Below are 13,757 nucleotides of genomic sequence, written 5' to 3'. Positions count from 1 at the left end.
TTGGGAAGAGCAAATTTGGGATTATGAGCATGGGGTCTGTTCATTCAATACTGGTGGTGAAAGGAGCAGAATCGTTCAGCTTCTCAACCATAGCGCTGTCCCCGCTGCCATTACCTGGAATAATAATAATAATAATAATAATAAAAAAATAATAATAATAATAATAATAATACTGCAATTGGCTGGCAACCTGTTCAGGGTGTACCCCGCCTACTGCCCGAAGCCAGCTGGGATAGGTTCCCCCACCCCGCCATCTTCATGGCATTTTTGTCATAGAGACAGAAAATAATGTGAAAATGGCGCAAATAAATCAAAATTTGATGGGCTGGGGGAAAAAGTCGACAAAGAATGATAAATTCACTAAACCATAAAAAAAATTACAATATATTTTTTTACTTCTAGAGCTAGACTATTGTTGAAGCATCATCTGTAAGTGACTTTTAAAACACTATTAACTGTGTAAACTACATATTGTGTGAATTAAATGGTAGTTAGTGTTTGTTTACCTTAAATGTAATCGCTAGCACGTGTTGGAAATCATTTCCTTGATTTCTGCGTGTTCAAATAAATTCAAAGTTGAAATCTGTGAACAAGTTTGCCAGCTTTATTTCAGATTCTGAAAGTCACCTGTAGTACTGCTCAATCATCGCAGCTCACCCACAGATGTGCTCTTTACAAAGTTCATGCATGCATATATACATATGGTTCCCTCCCCCCCCTCATTGACCATTCGGCCCTTTCTCAGCATGTGATATTTCCTGTCACCCCAATTCTACACCCCCCTCTCTTATCTCTTCCTTCGGGATGTGGGCCACACTGGGCCCCCCTCTCCCTCTACCAGGCCCCCCTTTTGATCTTGTCCTGTCAGCAGAGTGAGATACAATCTGGCCAACTCCTATTGAGTTCTTCCAGTCCTTAACAAACATGAGGTATACAATTGGCTTCCTAGATAAACTATTGACCTCGGGAGAGCTGGCTCCAGAGATTCCTGCATACCTGCTGTGTGGATTCTGACACCTCACTTCCTTAGGGGGAAAACAGACCACATTCTACCACAGTTATATTCATCTAACTAAAATCAAAAAACACTTTGAAGAATATATATGTAAAACAGAAAACAATATTAATAATTGTATCATTCCCTCATTTGAACTATTCTATAGTTCAACACATTAGATATTGTTTTTAAAGGAAAATGCCAGCGGCATCCTCATCCCCCTCATTCGAAGCAACAGGAGACATCCATTGATTAGCAACAGCTACCATCATATGAGACGACTTATTTTGTACATCCTGTTTCTCAATCATAGTGATAATAAGTCTTTGGCAAAGTGAACGAATACATGGAATAAAACAACAACCGCAAATCGTTATTAGTGCAGTGAATTAATTCTATCTACATTTTTGTTTATGGTGCACCACCAGCAAATTACAGATTCGAATCCTGAGAGTACTTGATCAGTTAATTTGTATTCATCTGGCACACCTCTTGGTACTCCAATTGCATCAATGTAGGTGGGAACATTCTGCTCTTGCCAAGAATGTCTTTTGGTCCTCTGGAAGGAAGGAGGTTTTGGTTCCCAATTATCAATCATTTGTAACAGATTATCAATAGAGATGGGGTAGATTTGTACTGGCATGAGAAGGGTTATGAGGGCACAATATCCTTTTGTATTTAAAGGCAACTTATCAAATATTCTGTTGTCACCGCACCACCAGTATATGTCCGCTCTGGATTTCGGTTGGAACTTCTGTCCCACATCTACTATCGACACGCACTGAGTAATCTGATTTAATTTTCCCAATTGTTCTCCAGTGCCTGTCATTTTAATACATGTAAAATTACCATTTGCAACTGTGTTTGAAAATACTGGTTTAGTTTTCTGCCAATCGACGAGGGGATACACCTTATCCCATTTTGAGCATTTGACATTGGGGACAGCCTTATTCATTAGTTCCATTATACAGTGATCATCTATTTTAGCCGGAATGATTCTCAATAGAGGCCGCGGACCTACACATACCACACAATTGTCTTTATCAGAGGCTCGAGCCGCTTCATTCGCCAATAATAGCCAATTGTTACTGCCCCCGGAAAATCCTTTTGTAACCCGAAACCTCTCAACTATTCCCTCAGTTGGTACGCTGACCGCCTTTACTCCGCTCTCCATTGTGTATTTAGTCATTTTTGGCTGTTCTAAATTACTCATTGTTTTATTTACGCATACTAAAATGGGGAAATATGGGTCATGTCCGGAGAACCAGGCCCACAACAAAAATCCAAAACAGGAGGCGTTCTCAATTGTTGTGTTAGGCGACCGTAATTCCCCTTCTGGAAAAATAAAGTTCATATAGAGTCGCCCCCCCATATTACGCAATGTTATTCTTTTGCTAAAGAAGACTGCCTCCTCACTAGTTCCCGGACGCCAGTATCTTCCATCCTGTGTTGTTATCAGAGCATTCCAATCTCGTCGTACATGACCTGTCAAATACCACCAGTATCTTATCCAATCTTCCCCCTTAGTCTGTCTCCCCTTACCAAATCCCTTTAAGGATCTAATAGGAATTTTAACAGAAGTGTTTGTATTTGGAGCAACTGTCACAGCAATTGATTTCTCATAAGTCCAGAATGTGACCCAGGGATTATATGTAGACTTAATACTTCGCTTAATACGATACGTTGTAATTGTGTTCAAATTTGTGTCAAAAGGCTGAAAAAAGTACCAAGTCATCATGAGAAGAAAGATTGCAGTACAGCAGAAGGATATGTTTTTCAGCTTTGAAGCCATCTCGTAATGAAGTTCTTTGAAGGTCTTTTTGAATGAAAAGAGTGTCGCAATAGTTCGTCTCTTCTTCAAGAATTTGGGGTAGACTACCCAAATTCTTCGATTTGTCACCTGGGATTATTCTGCCCAAAATGTGACTGATCAAAGGAATGATTGCCCAAGAAAAGGCACTTGCTCTTGATCTTCGTTCAATAAGATTGAATGATGTCCTCAAACGACAGCTCCTGAGCCGGAAACTGGATCATCAGTTGACGTGGCTCCTAGATCGGGACATCAGCTGACGTTGTTTTCCCAGTTGGAGGTGATGAGATTGATGATCATCAGTTGATAAGATAGCTGAGCCTGGCACGTCTCCGGCAACCTTGTAGACCAGATGTGGGATGTCGTCTTCATCCCCCTTTCTGTGCAGCAAACTGCATAAGATTTCCTCTCCGTCCCCCCTGGGGCCGTTCTCCTGAGTGCAGAACATTTTCATTTAGTCTCTCACAACCACACATAAATTTTATTTAGAGGAAAAACCCTGATAGTTTTTGTTAGTTGGGATTAGTAAATGTTATTTGATTAAGATCCGTAGGTACTGCACTGTTGGAACAGGAAAATATTTCTGTGACATTGAAACAGAGCCCAGCCTTTGATTGAGTTGAATGACATTCGCTCATTCATTAATACAACAGACAAAGATCGTAAATATTTAATTTTCAAATAGATTTCATATAATTGTAGGTAATTTTTTTACCTCGACATTTTCTGTTCTAAATTTGCATGACTGTGCCTTTCACCATCCTGAAAGGAATCATTTTACTAGCATATCATATATTCTCTTCCCAGAATCTCATGATCGGCCGAATCCTGGCATGCTGGGAAAAACTCACATATATTCATATTATCTATACTCTTTTTGCAAACACTGGGCTCCAAACATTACATTTTTCACATGTGATTCTGAGATAAAAGATATAATATAATATAATTACCTTCATTCGGCGAATATGCATTATTGTCCTTGCTTGCTTCAGACTTACTTTGCGATCGATTTCCTGTGGATTATCACTTTCAAACTCACCCTGTCGAATGGAGTGTAGGCGATACCCCACAACCTTTGTAATTTTGTTTTTAAGTTTGTTTTTCATTCTCTAACCCACAACCTTTTAATTTTGTATTGAATGTTCTAATTCATCTACATTGGTTAATATCTTAAACATGAACTGTCCTTCTGTTCATTCCTCCCTCATTTTGGCAAAGATCTACAGATCTTTACAAACACGCATTGCACTTCAAAGGAAGACACATCAAAAAACCCCGTTAGCTCATAAAGAAGAACAGCCAGACCACAGCCCCCGCAAAAGACGTCGTAAAATTCACAACTCCCAAAACCAGAATGTGAGGCAACCGAGATAGCCGCAGGACACTGCAGATAATTAGCACAGACCAGATAAAACTAAAACACTAAATGTGAAAACTTAGGAGACATGAAAAACAATACTCCCAGATTTAAGCAAACTAAAAATGATTCAGAAACTGCCAATCAACCTCACCTCTTCTACAGATTAGTGGGGCTCGTAAAAACACAGCACAAAAAAATCTCTGGAATTTACAAATCACAGTGCTGTGAGAAAAAAAATAATAATCGAAAATGAATCACCAAATTATCAGTTATTTGTTGAATAACAATATCTCAGTATGATAAGATGTAAATTTCAATATTATGTCTATAGAACATATACTCAGATAATACATATTTATAACATATACTATCGTGAAGACTTCTGGGAAGACTTCTACTTAATGCTGCACTTCGTATTCAACTTTAACTGCAGCTGGACGGAGCCCAGAAAAAAAAAAAAAATTCCCCACAGGGAAAACAAAAGTATATCGTATCGTATTAGTTAAATTCCCATTGTACCAATTCAGAAACTGATTATCCCAAGAAAATAGCCAGACATTTAGTAGGCCCTTCTCAACAAAAAAATAGAGGAACTAAGATTGAAATAATTTTTTTTCAATCCCTCATTCCAAATTCACATATGCCGTGTTCAATTTCCTGAAATACCTTGCTATAGATCACAGTTCCCCATCCAACACATTAAAAATGCCTTGCATACCACTCGTGTAGCATTTCTTTGAGCAAGATCACACCCCATTCGGACCTCCATCTTTATTTTTTAGTCTTTGTCCAGTCCTCCAGCAAAAGGCAGGACGGCAGCTGTTGTCAATGTTCAGTCCTGGCCAGCAGGGCGGCTGCTGTGGCAGCAATGTTCAGAGCAGGCATTTAGATTTCCTCTGGATGCAAAACAGCCATAGGGGAGAAGTCACTGGAATGAGACGTGTACACAGTCACTGGGCATTGAGGAATTTGAGCATTACGATTGTCTGTCGGCACGGGAGGAGAATGACTGTGCTGCGGCGCGAAGCTCTTTGACTCTTTGTCACGTACATCCAAACGTTGGAAATTGCTGTCTGCAATGGCGGGCTTGATGACACATAGTCTTTCTGAGAGCTCACCTGACCAAAAAAAATGCACACTCGTTGATGCAATGCATTAAAAATGCCAGACTGAGGATGTGGGATTATAGCAAGATATTTCACTTCCCGTTTTCTTATTATCTTATTTCAAACTTGTTCTTTTTAGAATGCCCCTCTAAAACAGCCACTAGAAATACTTGCAAATACAACGTATCCGTAGAGCTGGGCGCATCCCGTTTGCAGATAGTCATCAAACCCCATCCGCTTTGGAACTTAAACATCAGTTTCTGAAATGACACACTCAGAAAAAACAAATATTAAACATCATAATCATTATGTTGACTACAAAAACATTCATAACTTCTCATTCAACTATCCTAAATCCAGCCACAGCTGTACGGATATAGGGATAATTATTTTAACTCAACATAGCTCAATACAAAATGCTATCATTTTATCATTACTCTTTATTCATTTGTCCCGAAAAGAAAAAGTTAACCTGGTTCGTCTTTATCAAAAACAGTATAGCATAAAAGACTGTCAAATGCAGTCACTAAAAAACAAAAACACTAAATTAATATCTTTCTACAAGAACTTAGCAACAGCCTTAAAAAACTGTTACTTATTTTGTTTTATCATCCTTCTCTTATCTATGAAAGAGAAAAACTCACAATACGAGGACACATGACTAATCCCCCACTCACACTCAAACCCCCTCTTTTTCCATACAGAGGAGGAGAGAAAATTTCTTCATTTAGCATCCCTCAACATCGCAAAACCCATTTTACCAAACTCCTTTTCATTACCTTATTCCATCTGCCATCATCTCACCAGTCTAAACTCACACAAAACCAATTTACAGTTAAGAATATTGAAGAAAATCAAACAAAACCTCCCAATATCCAAACACTTCCAACAGAGCAGCCCCCACCTTTTTTCTTAGAAGCTAGGTCCAATTTAAAAGCACATGCTTTGTCAACAATGTTAGCATCACAATTAGCCACATCCTTAGCACCCGCTTTTACCAACGCTTCTCTAGCAATTTTAACCGAACTGCCCATCGCCAACATTCTAGCATTCCTCATCATTTGATCCTCATGTCTACAATTTCGTCGTACTTCTCTACCCCTCACTCAAATGCAAACGCACACACTCTTTAGTCATTATAATAATAAACGGCGTTATTCTATCAATTCGTTGTCCACAAATCTTATAGCACTTAAACCGCAGTTCCATACGGTGATTTCAGGAAACGGGTTAACTTCGAATAAACCATCCGTAAACTACTCCAACAATGCTGGAGTCATTTTAGCACCAAATTCAGCCTTTTTTCATTACCAACAAAGAAAATACAAACGTCTGACATACCATTTTGTCCAGCGAAAGCTTTTTATACAATCGATCCATAGTTCGTTTTTTCACTGTATATCGACACTTTTTTCCTCACGGCGACTCACAAGTCCCGACTCTAAACCGGAAGCGCATTCAGGACAAACCATACTGTATCCGGGTCGAAATCGCCTCCATTTTGTTCATAGGCTATTTTACTTTCGGTTTCTTATCTTACGCAAGTAGTATTAATATTTATCAATGCAGTGACGTCTCACTTTACAATATGATAGTTCAAATAGGGTAAATTTATGCGACAACGTTTAAACAACCGTACAACAAGCAACACAGCACGCACAACACAACATAGAACGTACACACACAACGAATACACAATGACTCACAGAACGTACACAAACAACGAATCACGTGATCCAATTCCACAGTGTCAAAACTGTCTCTCTTTTACTGCATATGTCATGCAAGGCGCTCTTTCAGCGCAAAATCAAAACAAAATCACACGTAATCTATCGATCGCAAATACAACGTTTAAAACCCAATGTCCGTTGCAATCGACCTGACTTCCCCAACTGTTCAATTTCAACAGCGCGCGCACTTTTAAAATAACTTATTACGTGAAATGGACCGTCTAATACAGGCGACATGTACTACCAAAAAGAACAGTCCTGAACCAACCAAAACTGCCAAGGGCAGGCGCGTCTACTATGATCTTCAGATTTACCAATGGATCTTCAAATATCCACGAAACCCCGTAACCTCTTTATCCTTATATTCAAAAAATAAATATCATAGTCTATCGAATCCTTCACAACGCCAAAACAGAATAACACTTACAAATTAAAAAAAAACAAAAGACGTTGCTTCTTCCTGTTAACATGGCCCTGTCCCCAGCAGCCTCGCGCATTCACCGGTCCGGGCCAGCACATTCATCACCACATGCTCCACCCCACGTACGTGTTTATAGTTCAATGTCGCAGAAATTTTTAGAACGACATCAAACTACAACTTTGTTCAAACAGATTTCATGTACAAATTTACACAATTTAGCAGACGAAAACAAGTTGCAATGATTTCAAACATACAGAACTCCTCTAGTGGATCAACGTCTCCACTTACTGTAATTAATTATTTAGGCGCCTAGAAGTTCCATTCGTTCATTAATCACTGCAGCTCGAAATCCTCTTACCTCCTTCAGCGTTCGGGGTCACCAATTGTTGGAAATCATTTCCTTGATTTCTGCGTGTTCAAATAAATTCAAAGTTGAAATCTGTGAACAAGTTTGCCAGCTTTATTTCAGATTCTGAAAGTCACCTGTAGTACTGCTCAATCATCGCAGCTCACCCACAGATGTGCTCTTTACAAAGTTCATGCATGCATATATACATATGGTTCCCTCCCCCCCCTCATTGACCATTCGGCCCTTTCTCAGCATGTGATATTTCCTGTCACCCCAATTCTACACCCCCCTCTCTTATCTCTTCCTTCGGGATGTGGGCCACACTGGGCCCCCCTCTCCCTCTACCAGGCCCCCCTTTTGATCTTGTCCTGTCAGCAGAGTGAGATACAATCTGGCCAACTCCTATTGAGTTCTTCCAGTCCTTAACAAACATGAGGTATACAATTGGCTTCCTAGATAAACTATTGACCTCGGGAGAGCTGGCTCCAGAGATTCCTGCATACCTGCTGTGTGGATTCTGACACCTCACTTCCTTAGGGGGAAAACAGACCACATTCTACCACAGTTATATTCATCTAACTAAAATCAAAAAACACTTTGAAGAATATATATGTAAAACAGAAAACAATATTAATAATTGTATCACACGCTAATGCTAATCGCGATTGCTAAGCATTTAGCATACGTTCATTTTGCTGGTGTTTAATAATGCTCATGAACAGAACACATTAAATCATGAGTAGTTATAGCCATTAATTTCAACTCATATAGCTATAATGATGCATGTGTGAACTAACTGATGGTTAGCTTTTATTTACATTAACTGACAATCGCTAGTGTGCTAATGCTATTTGTGATTGCTAACCGTTTAGAATAGGCTAATTGGTGTTTAATAACACATATATGCAGAAGATAATACATAATAGGCAGTTATATCCACTCAATCGAACTCACTTGATGGGGTTGATTATTCGATGCAATAGGATAGGATAGGAATAGGATAGGAATAGGATCATCGATTTTAAAAAGATCCGATGGTGACCAGCTTAAATCATATGTATTCAAGTTAGGGTCATTCAGCAAAGTAGTTCCTGTACTCAAAAGACCAAGATTCCTTGCGACTAGAGCATGTACAGAACAGAAACCAATGCCATGTTCAGTCGAGGTTTTCCAAATTAAAAGTTTATATGAACAAATATTCCGGTTATAAAAAGGGGTAAAACAAACAATGATAACGTTTTACTGTGCTAATTCGCAAACCAATTCAAATTGGGTGACATTTTGGGCCCTGATCCTAAGTTTAGTGAACCTGACTATCAAGACCTGTTCACTGCTCTACGAATACATTTGGAAGTTGTAGTTTTGACTTTCTCAGTGGATCATGTTATTTTTACTTTCACGTGATAGCTGATCAGTACAAACGACAGCACTTTTAGAATTGCTCACAGACTACAGTGGCTTGTCCCTTCAGCACATGCTGATTTGTGAATGTATTAAATCTGTCATCTTGGAGCTCTCTACACATCTGAAAAAAAATCAGTAAAACGCTTGCTGGCACCCCTCCACTTTGAGTATGTCAATCATGCCTGCCTGGCAGCAGTCAGAACCTCTTTCTGTCAATCATCTTGAAAGACACTGCAGGCCACACAACAGATGAGATAGCGGCAGAATAAACGCAGAAAAATGAAAACATTATGCAGATGACAGAACTGACTCCTGGCAGTGCTGAATGGAATGCTCTTCGGTGATCAACCATTGAGCAGTTTCTCCATTTTGCCAATCTGTGCACTACATGTAAAGAATTTTACGTGTTTTTATTGCAATGTCAATGTATTTTGGCAGGAACCTTTTCACTCACAAGCAATTCGCTTCGATGTCTCATGGATCATAAATAGGGTGGAGCAGTTCCAGGAATGTTCAGTGTTGGGAAATTAGCAATTGATGTTGATGGAAATTTTCCATAAAAAATTGGAAATATGCAAGGTACAGGGAACTGGAATGTAGCATAATCTCAGCATGCTTCCTACATCATATTCACAACAGCAAGTGTATTGAAGCCCTGTTATGTTCAACGAAAGTATTTGATTGAAGTGCTATTAAGTATTTATTCATACAACTGTCTTTTCTTACCTTGCAAAGAAACTCAATTATTTAACATGTAAGGAGGAGGATAAAGGAAAAACACTTGGATCCTGAACCATCTCCCCAGACTCGGCTGACCAGATGTCCCGTTTTTAAGCCTTGGGCCCAGCAACCGATAAACCCATTAAAAGGGAATTTAACTGTTAAATTCCTTCCCATTTACTTCCAAACTCATATTTGCGTCCGGTAGCAGGACGGATTTACGTAGCAGACGTTGACCAGAACTGAAACTACATCATGCTTTTGCATCCAAGAATTACGGGAAATGTAGTCCTACTATCGATTGCGGTCGCTAGCGATGGACAAATGAAGCATCATGAAGCACTTATATTTTTTGACTATTCTAGATGGCACTGTGGAAATGTAATCAATTTCCTTTTAATTAGCCCACCACATTTAATTAGGACCTGTGGTTCTCATTTAAAAAAAGAAGTAGAAATTAATACTTTTTACATATTTATTTTTACATTAAATATTCTTTAAATAAATTAATGATCTAGATTTTAAAAAATTAATCATTATTATATATATAATATTCCAAAAATGTCAGAGTCCAATCGTTTAAGTTGTCAGATAAAGAGAGATGAAATGTAGATGAAAAGGTTTTTAAAATTACCTAAAAATGTCCAGAAAGTGGCCATAAAATGTCCAAAATGGAAGAGGAAAAGCAGAATATTTCTATAAAATGTCCACGAAATTGCCCAAAAATGTCAGTGAATTGAATAAAAAGGACAATTTTTTTAAATTAACTATAAATAGTCCCAAAACAAAAGAAGAAATCCTGAAAATTACCATAAAATAAACACATAATTGCCCAAAAAGTCAGAACATGTATTTTGTAAAATGAAAACAATAAAATATAGCTTTAAAATGTACAAAAACTAAAAATCCTGAAAATTTGGGTTAGGGTTGGGTTAAAAAAAAAATCAGAAAATTTATATCAAAAAAGGTAAAGGAAAAACGTTTAAAACAATTTAAAAGTCCAAAAAGAGGCAGAAAATTACCATGCTTTGTCCATAAACTTCTCAGAAATTTGACAGTAAAACAAAAAAGTCTAAAAATTTGATTAAAAACAAAGTCTGAAAAATGATTAAAAAAATTCAAAAGCAGAAGACGGAAGGTAGAAGAAAATGAATACCTACGTATTGGATGCTGCATATTTTTCTGTTCTGGTGCAGCTCTTGGGCCCTCATTAGACTGACACTAACACTGTTTTCTTTGTCACAATGTTCAAACATTTTGCAGCTCCAGACAGATTTTTTGTTATTTATTTGGCCTAAAATTGCTCTTTTGACAGGAAAGGTTGCTGTCCCCTGCACTAGCCTTAATCTTTAAACCAAGAGCACCATCTAAATCAGGGGTGCTCAAGTTCGGTCCTCAAGAGCCCCTATGCAGCCTGTTTTCCATTTTTTTCCTGCACTAACACATCTGATTCATGATCAGGATCGTTGTCAGGCTTCTGCAAAGCTTGCTGATTAGCTGAGCATTAGATTCAGCTTTGCTGCAGGAATGAAACACGGAAAACAGGCTAGATAGGGGCTCTTGAGGACCAAACTTGAGCACCCCTGATCTTCATGAAGCTTAATTTTCCCATCACTAGCGGTCGCCAGCCGCTGATCAGACAACACAAGCTGAGCTTTCTAGCTGTATATTTCCAATGTTACAAACAGTAAAGCCAGCTTCCAATAGCTGTTGGGATGGAGAAAAAAGGGTTGGATAATGGTGAGCGCATTGACTTGTTTAACGCTGTCTAACAGTCAACCAAAATAGCATTTAGCATTAGTGATTGATGCGCATATTGGCCGTCCTTCGCACGATACATTCAAACTTCTATTGATGTTTAAGCACACCTGATTCATATGATCAGTATGGCAGTATCGTTATCAGGCTTCTGCAAAGCTTGCTGATCATTATATTCAGGTGTGTTGTAGGAGGGAGACATCTAAAACAGGCTAGATCGAGGCTCTTGAGGACCCAACTTGGGCACCCGTGATCTACAGTATAGTCGTGTTTCCACATGAACAGTTGTGGTGTTGGGAAATACTAGACAATGATTTCATAGTGACCCTTTAGCACCTATCCAAATGAAAGTACAATGCATTTCTTTTAAACTAGCCATAGGGAATACATAAGTAGCATCCCTTGCGGTGATGAGTTTGTGCTCATTATTCGGCAATTAGCTTTGCTGAAATCTCACAAACCTGTGTCCGACCTCCACTCATGATGAGCCCTAGTACTGATTTAAAAGATTGCATTAATTGGTGTCAAAACAACCAACGGACCTTCAACTCAACAAATGCTCCCTAAGCAAATGTCATGATGTTTGTTTTTTTGTTGACTTTTGCATTGCTCTGGTTAGATTTAGATTCATTTCATGCTTTGTCTTGGTTTTCTGTGTCTTTAGTTTGTCGCCTTCTTCTTTTTCCTCTTCTTTTTTAAAAATATTTTTCTTCTTCACTGGCAGATTGCATCGAGTAATTCATATCTTTTCAACTAATGAAGCTTTTCTTTCCATCTGTTCTCGTCAGACCGCTCTCTTATTCAGAGGTAGCGAATCCAGGTCCACAAAATAACAACCCTGCCACAGTTTGGCTTTAGCCCCTGATACTAGCTAGCTAGCTCCCCCAAAAGTAAACAAGCACCAAGGGAGCTAGCTATCTAGCACCTGGGCTAAAGCCAAACTGTGGCAGGGTTTTTACTTTCTGGACCTGGATTTGCCACCTCTGCTCTTTTTGCTGCTTTCGAGGAAGGTGTGAAGTCGGACATTTTCCACTTGGAATCTCCCAGTTCCGACCTCAAAGCGTTCAAAGTGAATGTAAACAACAAAGATGGCTGATTCCGATAAATTGTTTTTTGTTCTGGTTAACACAGTCAGTTAAAATCACGTTGTGTTAGGTAGTTACTTTTTTTGAGTAACTAAATTAATGTTAGATAAATATGTTTAAAATCGAGTAAATTATGTTTAGCCATTCAAGGTCTTTGTCTCTACGGGGTTTGCCATTGTCGAGTGACGTCAGATTTAAACTGGTCGGTGAAGTTGGCTCCTTTTTATTTTATTTTTTCAACATGGCAAATTCGATTTCCAATTTCATACTACCTGGTATTAAGTCAGAAAAGTCTTACTTCTCACCTTCCTCAAATACACCCTATTATTACCAATCAGATCCCTCTGGCCACTGGTGTCTTGTCTCGGTGGAGCTTGTTGTCTCATCAGTTTGTTTGTAGTTAGTTTCCTGTTTTGTGTCGGTCTATGTTGGGCTGTTTTCGGTGTCACGTTTCCTTGATCATGTCTTGTTCTTGTCGTGGTGAGGTTATTCACAGTATTTAATATGTTGAACCTTCTTATTTTTTTGTTGCTGTTTTTAAATTTATGTTGTTTTGAACATGTAAGTTGTGCTTAATGATGATGTGTGTGTGTTATATCCTCTTTTTGAGTATGCAATGCTTTTTAACAGATTATTTAGAATCTAATTATATAAATATATGAAATAAACCTTCATTTCTAAAAAAATAAATAAAAAAATGCTATATTGTCTACCTCGGTACAGGAGCGAAAATTGTGCCTTGCTCTAGACCACACCACCTCCTCAATTTGAGAGATTACCTCAGTGGTGGCCCAGGATAATTACCTTGTGTTATTTCTCCTCCCACTCTTTTTGCTCTTATATCTGGCTGACTGGATCACTTCTAAAGCATATCTGTGATCCAACTTCCTCCTCCTGATTTGTCTTGGTAGGAGCGGCCGTCGGATGGATTTGCTTGTTCCGGAAAGCATTAACTAATCAGCATATCAATGAATTCTTCTCTGACAGAGACATACTGTAGTTTGAAGGCTTTCT

The 13,757-nt window shown here is 38.6% G+C and overlaps 1 protein-coding gene across 3 annotated transcripts; it reads right to left on the bottom strand.

Annotated features, from left to right (window-relative positions):
• Nucleotides 1-588: 588 nt before the first annotated feature.
• Nucleotides 589-8,409, bottom strand: LOC147158078 (uncharacterized). 3 transcript variants are annotated; one of them, XM_086062953.1, is made up of 3 exons: nucleotides 6,618-8,409; nucleotides 3,761-3,823; nucleotides 589-3,240 (listed from the first exon to the last, which is right to left on the bottom strand). In XM_086062953.1, exons 1-3 carry the CDS (start codon nucleotides 6,654-6,656, stop codon nucleotides 3,031-3,033), a joined length of 312 nt encoding a protein of 103 aa, XP_085919079.1. In that variant the 5' UTR covers nucleotides 6,657-8,409; the 3' UTR covers nucleotides 589-3,030. The 3 variants fall into 3 exon arrangements, 1 of the variants encoding a protein (XP_085919079.1); XR_015091323.1 differs by lacking the exon at nucleotides 3,761-3,823; XR_015091322.1 differs by lacking the exon at nucleotides 589-3,240 and having other exon boundaries at nucleotides 3,251-5,098.
• Nucleotides 8,410-13,757: the final 5,348 nt, after the last annotated feature.

This window comes from Leptonotus elevatus, chromosome 19 (assembly GCF_054856555.1).
Source record: "Leptonotus elevatus isolate MCC_2025b chromosome 19, RoL_Lele_1.0, whole genome shotgun sequence".
Lineage (NCBI taxonomy): Eukaryota > Metazoa > Chordata > Actinopteri > Syngnathiformes > Syngnathidae > Leptonotus > Leptonotus elevatus.
Note: the sequence above shows the minus strand (reverse complement) of the source record. Positions and strands in the feature narration are given on the sequence as shown.

Bases quoted from the DNA above. Each gene is read 5' to 3' on its own strand.
- LOC147158078 (XM_086062953.1), bottom strand. From the start codon at position 6,656: ATGGATCGATTGTATAAAAAGCTTTCGCTGGACAAAATG. The intron at 3,824-6,617 runs GTATGTCAGACG...GATAATCCACAG, and splicing joins AGCTTTCGCTGGACAAAATG to GAAATCGATCGCAAAGTAAG. The intron at 3,241-3,760 runs GTAATTATATTA...TTCTGCACTCAG, and splicing joins TGCATATTCGCCGAATGAAG to GAGAACGGCCCCAGGGGGGA.